The 15,826-nt window shown below is 35.0% G+C and overlaps 1 protein-coding gene across 1 annotated transcript in view; it reads right to left on the reverse strand.

Annotated features, from left to right (window-relative positions):
- Positions 1-363: 363 nt before the first annotated feature.
- The window catches only part of LOC109081667, a 61,465-nt gene continuing 46,002 nt past the window's right edge, over positions 364-15,826 (reverse strand). The window contains exons 5-8 of the mRNA XM_042746208.1: positions 3,081-3,298; positions 1,506-1,679; positions 1,375-1,421; positions 364-942 (exon numbers count right to left, since the gene is read on the reverse strand). Of these exons, the coding sequence (XP_042602142.1) occupies positions 422-942; positions 1,375-1,421; positions 1,506-1,679; positions 3,081-3,298 (960 nt within the window). The 3' untranslated portion in view covers positions 364-421. The remainder of the gene's footprint in view (positions 943-1,374; positions 1,422-1,505; positions 1,680-3,080; positions 3,299-15,826) is intronic.

Raw genomic sequence — 15,826 nt, forward strand, 5'->3', positions numbered from 1 at the left:
CAGATCACAATCAGCCACGACACCTGACACATCAAACAACTATTTAAGCAAGATAAGCTTTATTGACATTCACTGTTAATATACACTAGATTAAATGAAAAAGTGATAACATAAATGTAACATAAGAAATTATTCTGAACATAGTCATCAAGTGGCACTACACTTCTGAAATAAAACAACTGAACAATGAGATCACATACAAAACATGTAATATTTTACATAATTCTGGACCTAACTAGCAAAGAACAAATCACCAAAAATGTTTCATATAATTGCAAAATCTCTTGAGAGTAAAAGTACACAAACCCAGCCAGAGGTCTTGCAAATGCAAAAAAATGCTGAGAAACTGACAGGACAAAAATATAAAGTGAGAGAATTTATTTTTAGGCAGGTTTTCAGATCACAGGCTTTACACAGGATGTCACAAAGATACAGAGGAACCTTCACAAACTACAAATCCAGCATAGAGAGGTTCAGTGAATGTAGAGCAGAATGTGTGTAAGTGTGTGAGTGTGTCAGAGATGCTGTAGAAGGACAGAGTGCCAGCCGACATGTCAACATACACTCCTACTCTCTTAGAGGAGCGCAAAGGGACATGTAAGACAGTGAACTTCTTATTGTGACGAACAGTAAAACCAAAATCAGAGCAGATCAGACTCCAAGAATTTTTATTGGATCCAAACCAACAATCATCACTCCCTCCTTTCCTGCTTATACATTTATATGTGACCGACATATCAGCATCATGTCCACTCCATTCAGCCTCCCAGTAACATCGTCCAGACAGACTCTCTCGACACAGAATCTGACTACACTCATCAAATCTCTCTGGATGATCAGAATATAACTGATCCTCTTTCACATGTATCACCTTTTTGTTCTCCTCTGACACAATGAGATGATTGTTTGCTGTGTTTAGATCCAGTGTGAGATCACAGGCATCTAAATAAAAAAAGAAAACATTTTAGGGAACACTTTACAATAAGGTTCTATTAGCTAATGTTAGTTAATGTAATAGCTAACATGACTGAGCAATGAACAATACATTTTTTACAGTTTTTATTAATCTTTGTTAATGTTACCTAATGAAAATACAGTTGTTCACTGTTAGTTCATATTAATTCACAGTGCATTAACTAATGTTAACAAGCCCAACTTTTGATTTGAATAATACATTAGTAAATGTTGAGATTAATATTAACTAAGTATTAAAAATAAATAATAAATGCTGTAGAAGTATTGTTCGTTGTTAGTTCATGTCAACTAATGAGTTAACAAATTTTAACTAATGAACCGTATTATAAATGTTATTGTTTTGATATAAATGTTCTGGTAACAATCACTAGAGGTGTGTGTCTGTGTGTGCAGACATACATTTGTGTAGTCCTGCTGTAATCCTGAAATCTCCTCCATGATCCACACTATAAAAACACACAGAATGTCATATTCTGATATGATGAGTGAACACACACACACAGCAGTGTGATTATTTCTGCTTAACATACTTGAGTTTGTCTAGTGTGCAGTTTGGATGGCTGAGTATCTCAGATAGCAGCTTAACTCCTGACTCTCCTGGGTGATTGTAGCTCAGATCCAGTTCTCTCATGTTTGAGGGGTTTGAAGTCAGAGCTGAAGACAAACAACCACAGCCTTCCTCTGTCACCATACAGCCAGACAGCCTACAAAAACACACAGCAACAGTCCATGTGACATCTGGTTGGTTTGACAATCAGACACATACAGAAACATTTGTATCTGTACTTTTTGAGAGTACAGACGATTATCTCATTCATATGTAATTAGACTAGGCTTATCATTTATCTAACACTCTACATGAAATAATTGCCAAAAAAGTAATGATTAGGAGAAAGACAAACAAACACACATTACTGTACCAATTGCTACTTCCAAGAACTATAAAGAGTCATGAAAGCTATTTGAACATTTATTTGAGCTTGTTGGGGCTGTTTTCTTCAAAATGAGTCTATTTTCTTGTCTGTGAGCTTGCATTGCTAATATGTCTCAGGTGTTCAGATCAAAATAATATAATGCAACCATAAATTACAATTGTTTAAACAATTTGGAAAATAAATGTATGTTGAAAAATGATGATGAGATGTCAAAGCTGATGATCAGAAGTTTAGACACTTCCATAAAGCTTCTAGTCCATTTAAAGGCAGATATATCCTTTTCATAACCTGATGAGGCAGACACATTAAGCATTACTCAGATTATTAGGATTACCCTAACTTTTTTCTGGGGTTAGAAAAGGCTACATAAAAGTTGTTTTGACATGGAATCCATTTAGGAAGACCTCATTTATCAAATTGATACTGAATGTTGTAGTTACCCCAGCAATGGCTTGGTAAGAGAAACTTATGCAGAAAAAAACGACTGATTTTGAACCTTTGGACCTTGTAATATGAACAACAAATGTGCAATATCATGTGCATTTATGAATTTGCATTTGTGTTACAGTTTAGACTTGAGTGGCCACTAACACACCCTCACAAACAAATATAATAAAGTGGTAATAACTTTTTTAACATCACACCCAGGAGCTTACATCTTACAAATACTTCAGGTTGGACACCATTGTGATGAACAAATAATTATGCAAGAAGGCGGTTTGGGAATAGAAAGAGATTCCTTTCGGTACCTTTGAAAGTGCAACAGCAGTATTTATATATTTTTACATTATATATCTCAGATTTATTGATTTGTTCAGATATGGGTAAGGGGTCTTTAAAAATTAAGGTGTGTCAAATTCTATCTGAAATCCAAAAAAAAGGGCCTCAGTTAAACAGTTAAAAGCCCAAACATTTCTGTGAAAGATTAGAGCAGGGTTGATAAATTTAGCTCCTGGAAGGCCACAAAGTTTAAATCCAACACTGCTTAAACACATAAATTTGTATTTCTCAAATAATACTGAATGGCTTTTTGATCAGCTGGATTAGATGCATTTAATTAGTGCCAATGCTAAACACTGCAGGACTGTGATCCTGAAAGAACTGAGTTTGGTACCAGTGGTGTTTTGACTCACAGGAAATATCTGCTAGCCATAGTTATGAAACACAAACCTCAGTATGTTTAGTTGACAATATGAACTCTTCAGTCCAACAGAGAGCAGCTTTACTCCAGAATCTTGCAGGTCATTGTTACTGAGGTCGAGATCTCTCAGACAAGAGTTTGATGATTGTAGAACTGAAGACAAACTCTCACAGCACTTACCAGTGAGATTACAGATGACCAATCTAAACAGAACAATAAAGCAGGAAGTTAACTTCAGAGGTAAAAACTATACAAATACAGTTCGGTTTCTTGCACAGACCGACCGTTTTGTGTCTTTACACATCAATGTATCGTCATGAGCCAAAGGGTTTAATTTGCTTTTGTTTGTGTATAGGTTTTTTGAGTTTCAAAGCCATGATTCCCAATCACCTCTGATGTAGCTCCGGGAGGGAGTCGAGAACATTTGTGTCGAAATGTCCTCTATGACTCAGTTCTCCTAGGTGTAGCAGAGTCCATCGATAATAGTTAACATGAGTTCAAACATACAGCACGTAAAAGGACTATAGCAACACTAACAGCAAAAAAACTAAACCAACCGAAATGCCGCCGCGAGTACCACCGCCGCCGCCGCGTCTGTAAAGTGATTTGCAGCTTTTGACCGCTGAGTGGGGTTTAACCACAAGTTATCAAACAAGCGCATCAAAGCACATTTTTGCAAATAGCCATCAGCTTTGCCTCACCAATGTGTTACATTTGACGGCTGCAGTCAGGGAAAATTAAAGAAAAACACTGTAGTTAAAATATTTAATATTCACAGATGAAAGTTTATTACTTGAAGTTATGTGTGTTTCTTAGAACGAATTCAAGCAGGATAAATGTCAAGCCTATGAGCTTGTGCGTATATATTTTCTCTAAGCTACACAGTATTACACCATATTTTAGATTTGACATTTAATAGGTGTGCAGTATTATTAATATAATTTATATTATGTGTTATATTATTCTAAAGAAATTGTGGTTTACTTTGCATTGGAGTATTAAAAGTGGTAGCCTATTTTAGTGAGCTAGGCTACATGGATTTATATGCAAAATGTCAATATTCTCACATATTAGACCTATATTATAATTTATATTTTAAAATTCCTTTAATAAAACAGAATGCATTTTTGTCACGCAATACTTTGTCATTCGTTACCTGTCCTTTATTTTGACAGATAACTTATTGAGAAAAAGATATTTGTCTGTACACTGATTAAGAAATTGTTGCGTGTTATATAAATTATTTCCTTTATTTTAGCAGCATTTATTCTTATTTGTCTACATATTTTATCTTCATTACAAATCTTGTTTGATTTTATTTTGGATAATTGCATGTAAAAAAATTATTTACTTTGTAATGCATATGCAAAATGTTAATTATTCATATTCAAGTGTTTGTGCGAAAATTATTAATGCGCATGCAGGACAGGGAGGCGCCCTCTTGATCACCTGAATTTTTTTCCTGATAATGAAATAACTTAAATTGGGGTGTCTCACATACATGTACAGAAACCTTGAAATATCGACTTTTAAACAAATCAATTCAAAACGAAAGCATTATGTAATCTGTGAAGGTTGCATTTCTTTCTAAAGGCGCGTCCATGTGGAGAGAGCCAGCACTGTGAATTTCATCTTGCAGCTGACAAGATATCATTTGTTTATTAATAAATAATTAAAACATCTCCTTTTTCACAATTATTAGGCTACTTCTGCCTGTGATTTGTGCCAAACTTAATGCATGTGCTTCAGCGCAGAATATATTAACCCCTTACCAGTCACCCCCCATTTTCGATATGGAGACAGAAATGACATACCCAAAATAAAAGGTTTCTGCTCATGATTCTTTCTGACTAGATACATAATCAACCTTTGTTCACAAAGCTGACACTTTAAAGTTTACTGTTCAGGAATCAGAATCACTCAGACTGTTATGATAATAGAGATATATAAGCTCAAACATAAAAACAAAAATAAAAATATTAAAACATTTTTATATGTATTAAAAAAATTGCTGATGTAGGATATGAGTTTAGAAACATAATGTAGCTAAAGCCAAAAGTCTACTAATGCTTCATTTGAAATTTCATAATATAATCTGTAAAACTGAATTTTATGAAACAATTTAGAAACAAACTAAGGCCATGTCATGTGTGTTTTTAGAGAAGGCTAATCAGATTGATTTATGGCCACTGTCATCTCCTGCAATCTCTTATGTAAACATTCCTTTATGCTGTCTCTTTATGTTTGGGGCTCTGAATACTCCCCCATTCCTGATTCTATTGTTCTTACGAAACGAGACTTTCACACATCGGCCAGGTATGAGACATTATCCCCATTATTCTTTTATCATTATTCTTTTGTTTTTACGTTATGGTATTTCTAGTTTTTTCTGGTATTTTTACTGTTGTAAAAATATGCTATTTATAGCCTTTTACATCACTGCACAAGTTAGCATTTCAGATGTACATTTTCGATATTGTTATTCACATGCTTTAAATCTCAAGAAAATCACATACCAGCCATTTACTATTGTAATCGTGTGTTTATTATTTGGATATGTCGTGGGTACAGAGGTTTCTCAGTGTTGTTGTGGTCAGATATCAACACGGAAGAGTGAAAGAAGCATGTGACACAATGACGTTGTCTTGTTATGACACTAAAGACTGACAAGGTGAAGGACGAATCAGAGTTTGTCTGAGACACAGCGCGAGCACGGAGCGCTGGGAGAGGCTATTTATCATCAGATTGCATAAATCAGTGGAAAATGAATAGAAATGATGATTCTGTCAGAAGAAATATGAAGTAAACATGAGTAAATATATCCATATATCTGCATGTACATGCAGCTTTGGACTATAATCCCTTATTGACGCTGTTCAGTGAATCTATGTGAACACAAATAAACCACTGCTGATGTGACTGAATATGAATGAGTGGTGAATTTCTATTCAAAATTTGACATAATATGGATTTATTATTTTGCACTCCTGACATAAATTACTAAATTACTGTTACTGCAACAATGTTTTACAAAAAAAAAAAAAAAAATTATTAAGTGGTCAAATATCGAAACTAGGGTCTTTAATCTTTCTACTGATTGCACTGTTTTTTCCAGAGTGTGATGTTTAACGTGCTGTGAAAGTGAAACAACAATAATCTGGGGCCCATCACCGATCCTTGAACACAAGGGTTTAAGGCTGGATTTTAGATATAAATTTAATATAAACCTGCAATTATTTGAATAATGACAAATGAATAACTAATAACTAGAAAAAATCTTACATGGGAGGCAGACCTATTAAAATACCCTTCAGACACCTCTGTTAAATTTTTTAAAGCATTTTATATGCATTTGCATAAATTCTGCTTTCAAAGCGGTCCGTAATGGAGAGATGCTTTAACAAAGATTTTTCCTCTGAAACACAAAAATGAAAATTGAAAATGAAATTTATATTTTTATGTTTAGAGAATGGCCAGCCCTTCTCTGCAGATATTGTTGCTTCTGGTTTGTGCATTGTAAAACACAGAAAGTCTACAAAATATACTGTCTCCTAAAAACTCTGGTGTTTTTTGTCACATCTGTGACACGTGTGTATTTCCCAAATCTAAAATAGCCTATAAAACATGTTCATAGACGGATACTTTACTGGTGTATGGACTCCGTTTTGGGATTTAGAAAAACATAAAGAGATGGTTCAATATATTGGTAATGAATAGGCTACATTCTGTGAGAATTTATATTTCACACTCTAAAAAATATTGTATGAACTCAACAAATAAAATTAACGCAACGGTTTGCATCTTTTTTTTTTGAGTTAAGGCAACTTCCTCTGAAATTAAGTTATAATAACTAATAAACTATATTGCGGCTATACAGTTGTCAACATTTGAAGTGGATCAAAACCTTTCTTCAAAGTTGTCCTAAAAGCAAAATGACTTGTCTTTGCCTAAAACCTGCTCTGCAAGTTTGAAACCCTCATGAGACACTGTCCATATGGAAAGACCAAGAGATTCACACATTATTTCAAAAACCCCCACAAATTTATACAGAACTACCCCAAAAAACCCCAACCCCCCCTCCAGCTGAACTGAATCCGGTCTAGTTTTTTGGCTTGCGAGGAACAGTGTTTTGTCAAGTTACTGCGTTGAAACAGTCTGCACTCACAGCAGCCCTACTCTTTTTATTCATTATTTTCTCACAGCCCATATTATTATTTTATTATTATTATTATAAGACCATAATAATAACAAATTATCAATTGATAATCTTTTTTTTTCTTTTTTTTTTTTTTGCGTAAAACATTGTTATTTGTGAACATAGGCATTTGAGAAAGGCTTTTAGGACCAAGCAGAATCCTCTGTCAGCTGCTCCCGCTTCACAGCGCGTGCGGGCTCGTGCTAACTGACCCAGCTTCACCGTCAGTTTGAGGCAAATACAACTTATTGATCATGAGCCCCAACGTTTAGCAAGGCAGGAAAACTTTCAGCCTACCTGAAGGAACGTGTATTTAATTGTAAGTTAAGGCTGTAAATAGAGAGAAAAAAAGGACAATTTATGTTGTATAGGCTATTCTTTTAAACTTGGAGCTCATTATATTGAAGTACCAAACCACAAACACCAGAAGCAACCTGCACTCTTTAAGTGTTCTTTCATTTAAAAGTATGCATTTTATTTATTATAACAGGCAAGTATGGTTGAAAAATAATAGTTTAGTTCAAAAACTATATGTGCCATTTGGTTAAAAAAAAATGCTTTATGACTAACGTTTCATAGACCTTCAGTTGTTATGCTTTAAAAATCCCATGCCATTTTGTAATTCTCAGTATTTTCACCTCCTAAATTACTACCCCAATTCTATAAATGGTAAAAGTTACCATTGATTTTTTTTTATTTTATATGTTTTTTTTAGGAGTAATTGTAGCCTACATAAATAAATAAATAAATAAAAAAAAAACATTTATTTTAGAAGAATTGTAGCCTACATAAATGGGGTGAAAGCAAAAACAAATAATGATAACTTTTTAAACTGCAGCCAGATATAGGCCTATATTTTTACAAAATATTATTATCATACAAACGTTTGGATCGTCCCTTATTCTGTACCTTATTTTCTTTAAGAAAAAACAACACTTATTTTCTACAAGACATAAACATTATAAATAAAGAACAAAAGATCTAAATTAGCCCTTATTTTCCATTTCTAAAGTTAATCAGATAACTATAATATTTTGACTCCCCTGACAGTGGCACCTTCCTCAAAAAAAAAACCCCCAGTTGTAGGAGATATGCAAGCACATAATAGATTTTAAAAAAGAAAAAAAGTGTGTGCTTGGTTTCTGAAATGGAAAACGAATAGGCTACAGCTCGTAAAAAATTATATGATGAAACAGTCATGATAACATATTATTAGTTCATAGAAATAATTTAAGCAATTAAAACCCTTTTTTATACTAGATTCAACTTGAATTTCAATACTATTAAACTGACTTTAAAATCTCCAGGAGTTTATAAGCTGAAGCGGTTTCGTTAAAATGGTCACAATGTATAGCCTAAATGAAACTGTGTATCTTGTATAGTATCCGAAGACCTTGATTGCATGTTAGCATAAAACTAACAATAATAATTAGATTTTTTAAATGAACAATTCCTGTATAAAATGGGACAGCAACCTTTATATCAAACATTTTTTAAACCGTCCACAGCTGAGCAACGCGAGAGGCAGGTTCTTGCGCAGAGCACGCAAAGTCAATTTGATGCACAAAGTCATTTTCAGATGCAGTTAAAAAAAACCTGGAAAAAACATACACGAAACTAGTAAAATAGTTAACAACATAGCCTAGATTAGGCCCAGACTCTGTTCCTAAGTATATAATGTAGTTTTTTTTTAAACCCACAGAAACACATTTTAACTGATAAATCACCTAGTTTTGATTTGCTTGCAAGTTTTTTTTTTTTTTTATTTTTGTGACTGAAAAAAAAAGTCATGTATAAGTTGCATTTTATTACATTCAGAAATTATAACGGCAAGCCTAATAATGTTATAGACGCCTACAGGATATTTTTAGTTCCCCTCACTTTACAACAAATTCCTTACATTTAACAAATTTATCAGAACAGAACAATAATTAAAAATGTATAATTCTAATGGATAAATATAACTTGCAGTATATGATGCTTAGTTATAAAAAAAAAAAAATAATAATAATAATAAGTGTAAAGAAAAGCATAAGGTAAGGTTGGGCTCTCTCATTCTGGAGAAATCCAAACACATTTCCATATTCGTGATGGTGCCCATTTGAAAATAGGCTTTGTACGTTTCACGAGTGTTTCAGTATTCAATGGAAAACACATCTGATCATGAACAAAAATTGGCCAAGTGTGGACAGCGCTTGCGCCGGAATGACACTGGTGAACGGCTGGCACTGTTTCCAATAAATATGTGCGCGTGAGGCACCAGCGCGATCAAACAGCTGGAAAACAGAAAATACTCCATTTTTGGTCACACAGTAAAGGCATAATTCGAAAATGCAAACTGTGTAAAGCTAACGCAAATGTAATGACGTGAAATAAAACGTCATGTCATGTTTTAAAGAAGAGTGGCTTGAGCAAGTGTGAAAAAACAGTGGATGATGGGCACCAGAACGGTAACAAAACTCACCTACAATATCAACTACATAGGGATGTTTTAGAATTACTGCAAAATAATTAACGTTCACATAGCGTAGTAAAAAATGTTTTCTCAGGGTAACATGAAATGTTCATTATTAGTTACATCAAGGGTCAAATCAAAAATTCTAAATAGAACATTTAAAGTTTTTAAAATTTCACACTTTTTTGTGTGCGCTGTACAGGTCTGGTATAAAGAATGTTTTTGATCAGGTGGCTGAAAGTCCCACCCAATAGAGAAAGTTTTGCTCAGCAAGAAAAAACATTTATGGAAACACTGGTCATGAACTGCCGTAAAGACTATTGTAGTAGTAATACAAATGCAAAACTGTAATAGGAAGACCCATAATATTATAAAGCAATTAATATAGCATAAAAGAAAAAACTTGGATAATAAATAAAACAAACAAACAATCTCTGTTGCAGCAGCCAGATGGAAACTACTATGAAACATGTCAAAGGGCCCAGTGTTTTAGTGGGTCACTAATTACAATTAAATCTAGACTACTATTTTCAACAAAACATTAACTAAAGCTAAACCTCTGTTAATTCTCAGTTAGAAAACTTTTGTACATGTATGAAATAAATAAAGCCAAACTCATGCTAAAAAATTTGATTTTACAATGAAGAGGAAAGTATCTGTCCTAGCCCATAGTATGAAACACTTATCATACACATATTGGGGGGAAGTGGGGGAAGTCGTGGCTAATGGTTAGAGAGTAGGACTTGCAATCCAAGGGTTGTGAAGTCGAGTCTCGGGCCGGCAGGAATTGTAGGTGGGGGGAGTGAAGTGAATGTACAGCGCTCTCCACCCTCAATACCACGGACTGAGGTTGCCCTTGAGCAAGGCACGGAACCCCCGACTGCTCCCCGGCTGCTACTACACACAGCAGTGAACACACACACACACCGTGAACACACACCCGGAGCAGTGGGCAGCCATTATGCTGCGGCGCCCGGGGGAGCAGTCGGGGGTTCGGTGCTTGCTCAATACCACGGACTGAGGTGCCCTTGGAAAGGCACCGAACCCCCGGACTACTCCCCGGGCGCCGCATCATAAAATGGCTGCATCCGAAAACTTAGGCAGGTGACTTGCCATTAAAACCATAGTGTGTGTGTGTTCACTGCTGTGTGTGCACACTTTGGATGGGTTAAAGCAGAGCACGAATTCCGGGAGTATGGGTTACCATACTTGAGCGGTATGTGTCACGTCTTTATTTTAACACAGTGAGTAGGTGAATGTGAAAATCGAAACTCAGAGTGTTCAGTTGAACAGTGTGAACTCTTTTAGTCCAGCAGAGAAGCCATCTTCACTCCCGAATCCTGCAAATCATTATTACTCAGATCCAGCTCTGTACAGACGGGAATTTGATGATTGTAGAGCTGAAGACAAACCCTTTCACAGTGTTGATCAGAGAGACCAACATCCATTAAGTCTATAAAAGAGAATGACATGTCTGAAAGTTTGTGATGACACAGACTTCTAATCATCATCCCTAACTGCCATTAGCTCAGCATTACATTATTAAACTTGCATTAAAACTTGAGGACGTTTCTCTGTTTACCTATTCTATTCACAGTCACAGTGCTAAAATAGTCACAGTGTTTAAATATTACAGTGATACTTTTCTACAGTAGCTACAGCATTTATATAACCATTTTTACAATTCAGTAATACCTCAAGCTCATTACTATTTACTTTGGGTCAATCACCACTACACCAACTACAGGAAATATCAGCAATCTAATCCAGCCTTTACAGTAATTTGACTGTCATAAATGCAGACAACTTCTGCAATTTTCATTTAAGATATGTCCTTTAATCACAAGCACTATTTACAATTGTTATTACATATATTTGTAATGTGTTAAAGTCAAACCTTAGTATGTTCAGTTTGACCAATGTTGAAACTCTTTAGTGCAGCAGAGAGTAGCTTCACTCCAGAATCCCGCAAGTCATTGTTACTGAGGTCAAGCTCTCTCAAACAGGAGTTTGATGGTTGGAGAGCTGAAGACAAACTTTCACAATGCTGACCAGAGAAGACCACATCCAGCAAGTCTATAACGGAGAATGACATGTTATCTGAATTCTATCCATGACAATGTAATAGTCTTTTATTCATCACATAATAATATGAATGTCTTTGAACACAGATCATGATTGATCAAGAGATCATCTGAAAAACAAAACAGCATGAGCTGGAGTCTGAATATGGAGGTATGCTGGAAGTGTGTGATTTGTACTATCTAAAATACTGTGCATTAAGGAATGACACCAAGGTAATGGAAGTTATTAAAGGCTGAATTTTCAGAGGAGAGGAATTATGCTGGAACAGCTGAAAGCTAGAACCCTCATTGTTTTTTTTTTGTGCAGATATTTTATGCTTTTATATTGTTTAGCCTGTTAACCAGACCCCCATTATGGGACTCATAGCTGAAAGTGCCCTACCTAATTTAATATAACTATAACTGGCCATCAGCACATTAGCACGTGATAATTGATTATAAGAATAGAAATCATTGTAAATGCTGCATTTCTAACAATATCAGGATGTACTGTAATTGGCATACAAAGTTAAATATTTTCTATTTTATTTAATTATTTTTCTTACTCAACTTAATCTTATTGTATTTTCCAAGTGCTCAAATAAATCACTTATATGATATCTGAGTTTCTGTCTATTGTTTTATAATTGAAAAAAACTATGCAGTGGTATGTCTAATGACTAAAATTGTTTGTAGAACCCTTCACATACAGTTGGTTAAAAAAAAATTATATTGGGGGGTTAGGGGCTTAGACATAGACATAGTCTCAGAAAAATGGTTGCAGGAAACTCATTTTTCATGGTATCTCCTTCAGATTTGAAATAGTTACTCATGAGACATGTGACCTTTCAACCCATACTTTTCTAGATTGCTCCAGGACTGATTTTCATGTATTTTTATTGTATATTTATATAAGTTAGGTAAAGCACTTAGCTGTGAATACCAGAATGGGGGGTTCTGGCTAACAGTTAAAAAAAACCTCCCACCTGTCATGTATTGGACAAAGTAAAGCCCAAAGGGTCTTCTTTCCATAAGACACCAAAATTATGTGTGTAACACACAAGTAAGGAACTTGTTACAATTTTAAGTTAGGTGGGGGCACTTTCAGCCGTGAGTCCATATAATGGAGGGTTTGGTTAACGGTTAAAGTCCAAGTCGCTATTTTAATCTGAAATACTGCATTAATTGAAAAATAATAATAAAAAAATGTACTATTTTCAATGGGAAAAAGAACAATGATTTCTAATATTGCATAAATTAATTAGTACCATGAAATTCTCTCAAAAATACAGAAGAAAAAATATTATTGACAAAAACTATAGCAGGTTTCTCCTCTCTGCCTTTAATGCTTGCAATCGGTATTGGTGCGAAATGCATTTTGGGATACTTGGCTGCCAAGTTCGCACAAGTCACCTCTGGATACATCCTTTGTAAAAGGGGCGGAGCAAGAACACATCCGGGATTTTCAACTGTACTTGGCTAGATGGAAACTTTGAATTGCAACAGTAATTGGGAGGGCTCATTGTATATCATTTGGTTCTTTGGTGTCCTTTTGGAGTTTCTAAGTGTTTTTTTTTTTTTTTGGGAAGATCTAAATTTATCTTGAAAAAAAAACTCACCCTTCGATTCTTTGTTACTTTGCTGAATATAGCAACAGTATAACCAAATAAACATTTGAAACAAAATGAAAGGGTCTATGGTAATTTCATGAATAGTGTGATTAAATCATGATTAATCAGAAAAAGGGTGTGATTTAAAGGCACAATATGTAAGAGGTTTTATTAAAATATCCAAAAAAACCACTAGAACAGTGTTATATATTTGTCTGACTTGTGTTACTTACATTATCCCAAAACGTTTAGAAGAATGTTTAAAATCCAGAGAAATAAGTGATTTTTACTAGTGACAATGGACAGTGTCCATAGTGTCCATTGTGTCGCGCCTGCCAATGATGTCATAATCCCTCGATCTCGTTTTTTTTTTGATAGAAAAGAAAACATGGAAAACACCAAAGAAGCTTTAACCTTTTCAGTGGTAAGTTTAAAATATTCTAGCGTCTCCAATAACACTGTATGACAGCTGGATTGGTTTTATTTCGTTTTTCCTTTTTTTTTTTAAATATCCACAACCTTGCATACCATGTCAATGAACAATCTGATATTCCAATTCATAAATATGAGTAACTGAGTTGTGTTTTGTCATATAAAAACCTTTCGAAACGCTCTTGATCGTGATCTGTAATGTGAGATGGGTGCTGCCACCATTGTTTGTTCTCACTGCAGTTCAGAGAGTTCTGTCAGTCGGATTTACAGCACAGTGAATTCATCAATCTCTCCCGAAATACAAGTAATAAGTGGCGGGGGGGAACTGGAATGAAGAATAGAGTGAACTTTATAGTTACTTACACTATGTGTATCTGATATGAATAAAAATAAATCTGCAAATTAAATTCGAATGGATTATTATTGTTGCTTCCATAGACAAATGTGTGTATTTTTCAAACTCTAAAATATATGGTTTTACTAGAATTTATGTGTATTTAAATGTCCTTAAAGGTCTCTTAAAAGGTTTAAAATATGCATTATGTGGTTAATAAACACTGCATAGATTGTGATAAAAAAATATGACAGAGAAGAGGCAGTGCCACACATTCAATGCGTGGAAAACCACAGGTTTGAATTTGGCAGTAATGCGACGTCACCTGAATGTTCTAAATCCAATGTGAGTGAGTGACGTGAATTACAACCAAGTAGGTGACCCATACTCAGAATTCGTGCTCTGCTTTTAAACCCATCCAAATGTGCACACACACTTAGCAGTGAACACACCACACCACCGTGAACAACACACCCAGAGCAGTGGTGCAGCCATTTGTTTTGCTGTTGGCACCACGGGGGTAGTTGAGGAGATTGGTGCCTTGCTCAAGGGCTCCTCAGTCGTGGTATTTAAGGGGCGTGAGTGAGAGGCTGTACATTCACTCCCCACAAATTCCTGCGGCCCGAGGACTCGAATAAAACCTTGATTGCAAGTCCAACACTCTAATCGTTAGGCCACGACTTCCCATGTGGGATCATACTCCCAGGGGCACGGAAATAAAAATCCCATATGTGGGACCGTACTGCTCAAAGGGTTAATATGTTGTGTGTTTTAATAGACCAGTGATGACCACACAGAGTAGCATTATAAAAGAACTTTCAAACATTCTAGTATGATAAAACAACACTGGAAGGAGCGGAAGCAGTCGACTGTGGCATAATAAAGGGTCCGCTACTTTCGAGCCGTACGTGTCACATCATTTCGCTTCGACGGCTTTTAGCCTCACCCTGCTTCATTCTACTATGTTAATAAATCATTAGCTCATCCATGTATATGATTTCTGCCCAAGTCCCGTTGGATTACATCAGCTGTGGGGATGAAGACGACAACTCCCATGATTCAAGTACAATTTCATACATGTTAGACAAAGACTATCAATTATTTTGGTAATCAAGTAATTGGTCCAGTATTTTGATGATTAATAACCCTAATGGTCCACATAATCTTTAATGTTTGGCCACTTCATTATGATGGAAATGCTACAGTCGCTGTAATTTCTTGAAGAAGAACAAGTGGACATCAGAACATGGAAACTCAGAGAGTTTAAAAATCAATTTTGAAATCACAATGTACATTACTTCACATATTTAGAAACATACTGATGTATTCTCCGGTGTTAGCAAAGGTTCATAAATGATAGTACTATGCTATGCTATATTATAATTATTTTTTAGAAAATAGTCTAGATTCTTATTTCTGGAATGCACCACATCCAGTATTTTCTGGCAATCATTGACTTTTTAAAAACCGATCACTCGAATAGAGGAATCATGACAGCCCTACAATTATTAGAATAATTAAATATTAATATAATTAAAATTATGACATAAATTAGCCTAGTATCAAATCAGGCATATGTGTTAGTGTGGTCAAATTATTTAGTGTTAAACATGTTTAAAGGCATAGTTCACCCAAAAATGAAAATTATGTCATTAATGACTCACCCTCATGTCGTTCCAAACCCGT

The sequence above is a fragment of the Cyprinus carpio genome, chromosome A4 (genome assembly GCF_018340385.1).
Source record: "Cyprinus carpio isolate SPL01 chromosome A4, ASM1834038v1, whole genome shotgun sequence".
In the NCBI taxonomy this organism is placed as follows: domain Eukaryota; kingdom Metazoa; phylum Chordata; class Actinopteri; order Cypriniformes; family Cyprinidae; genus Cyprinus; species Cyprinus carpio.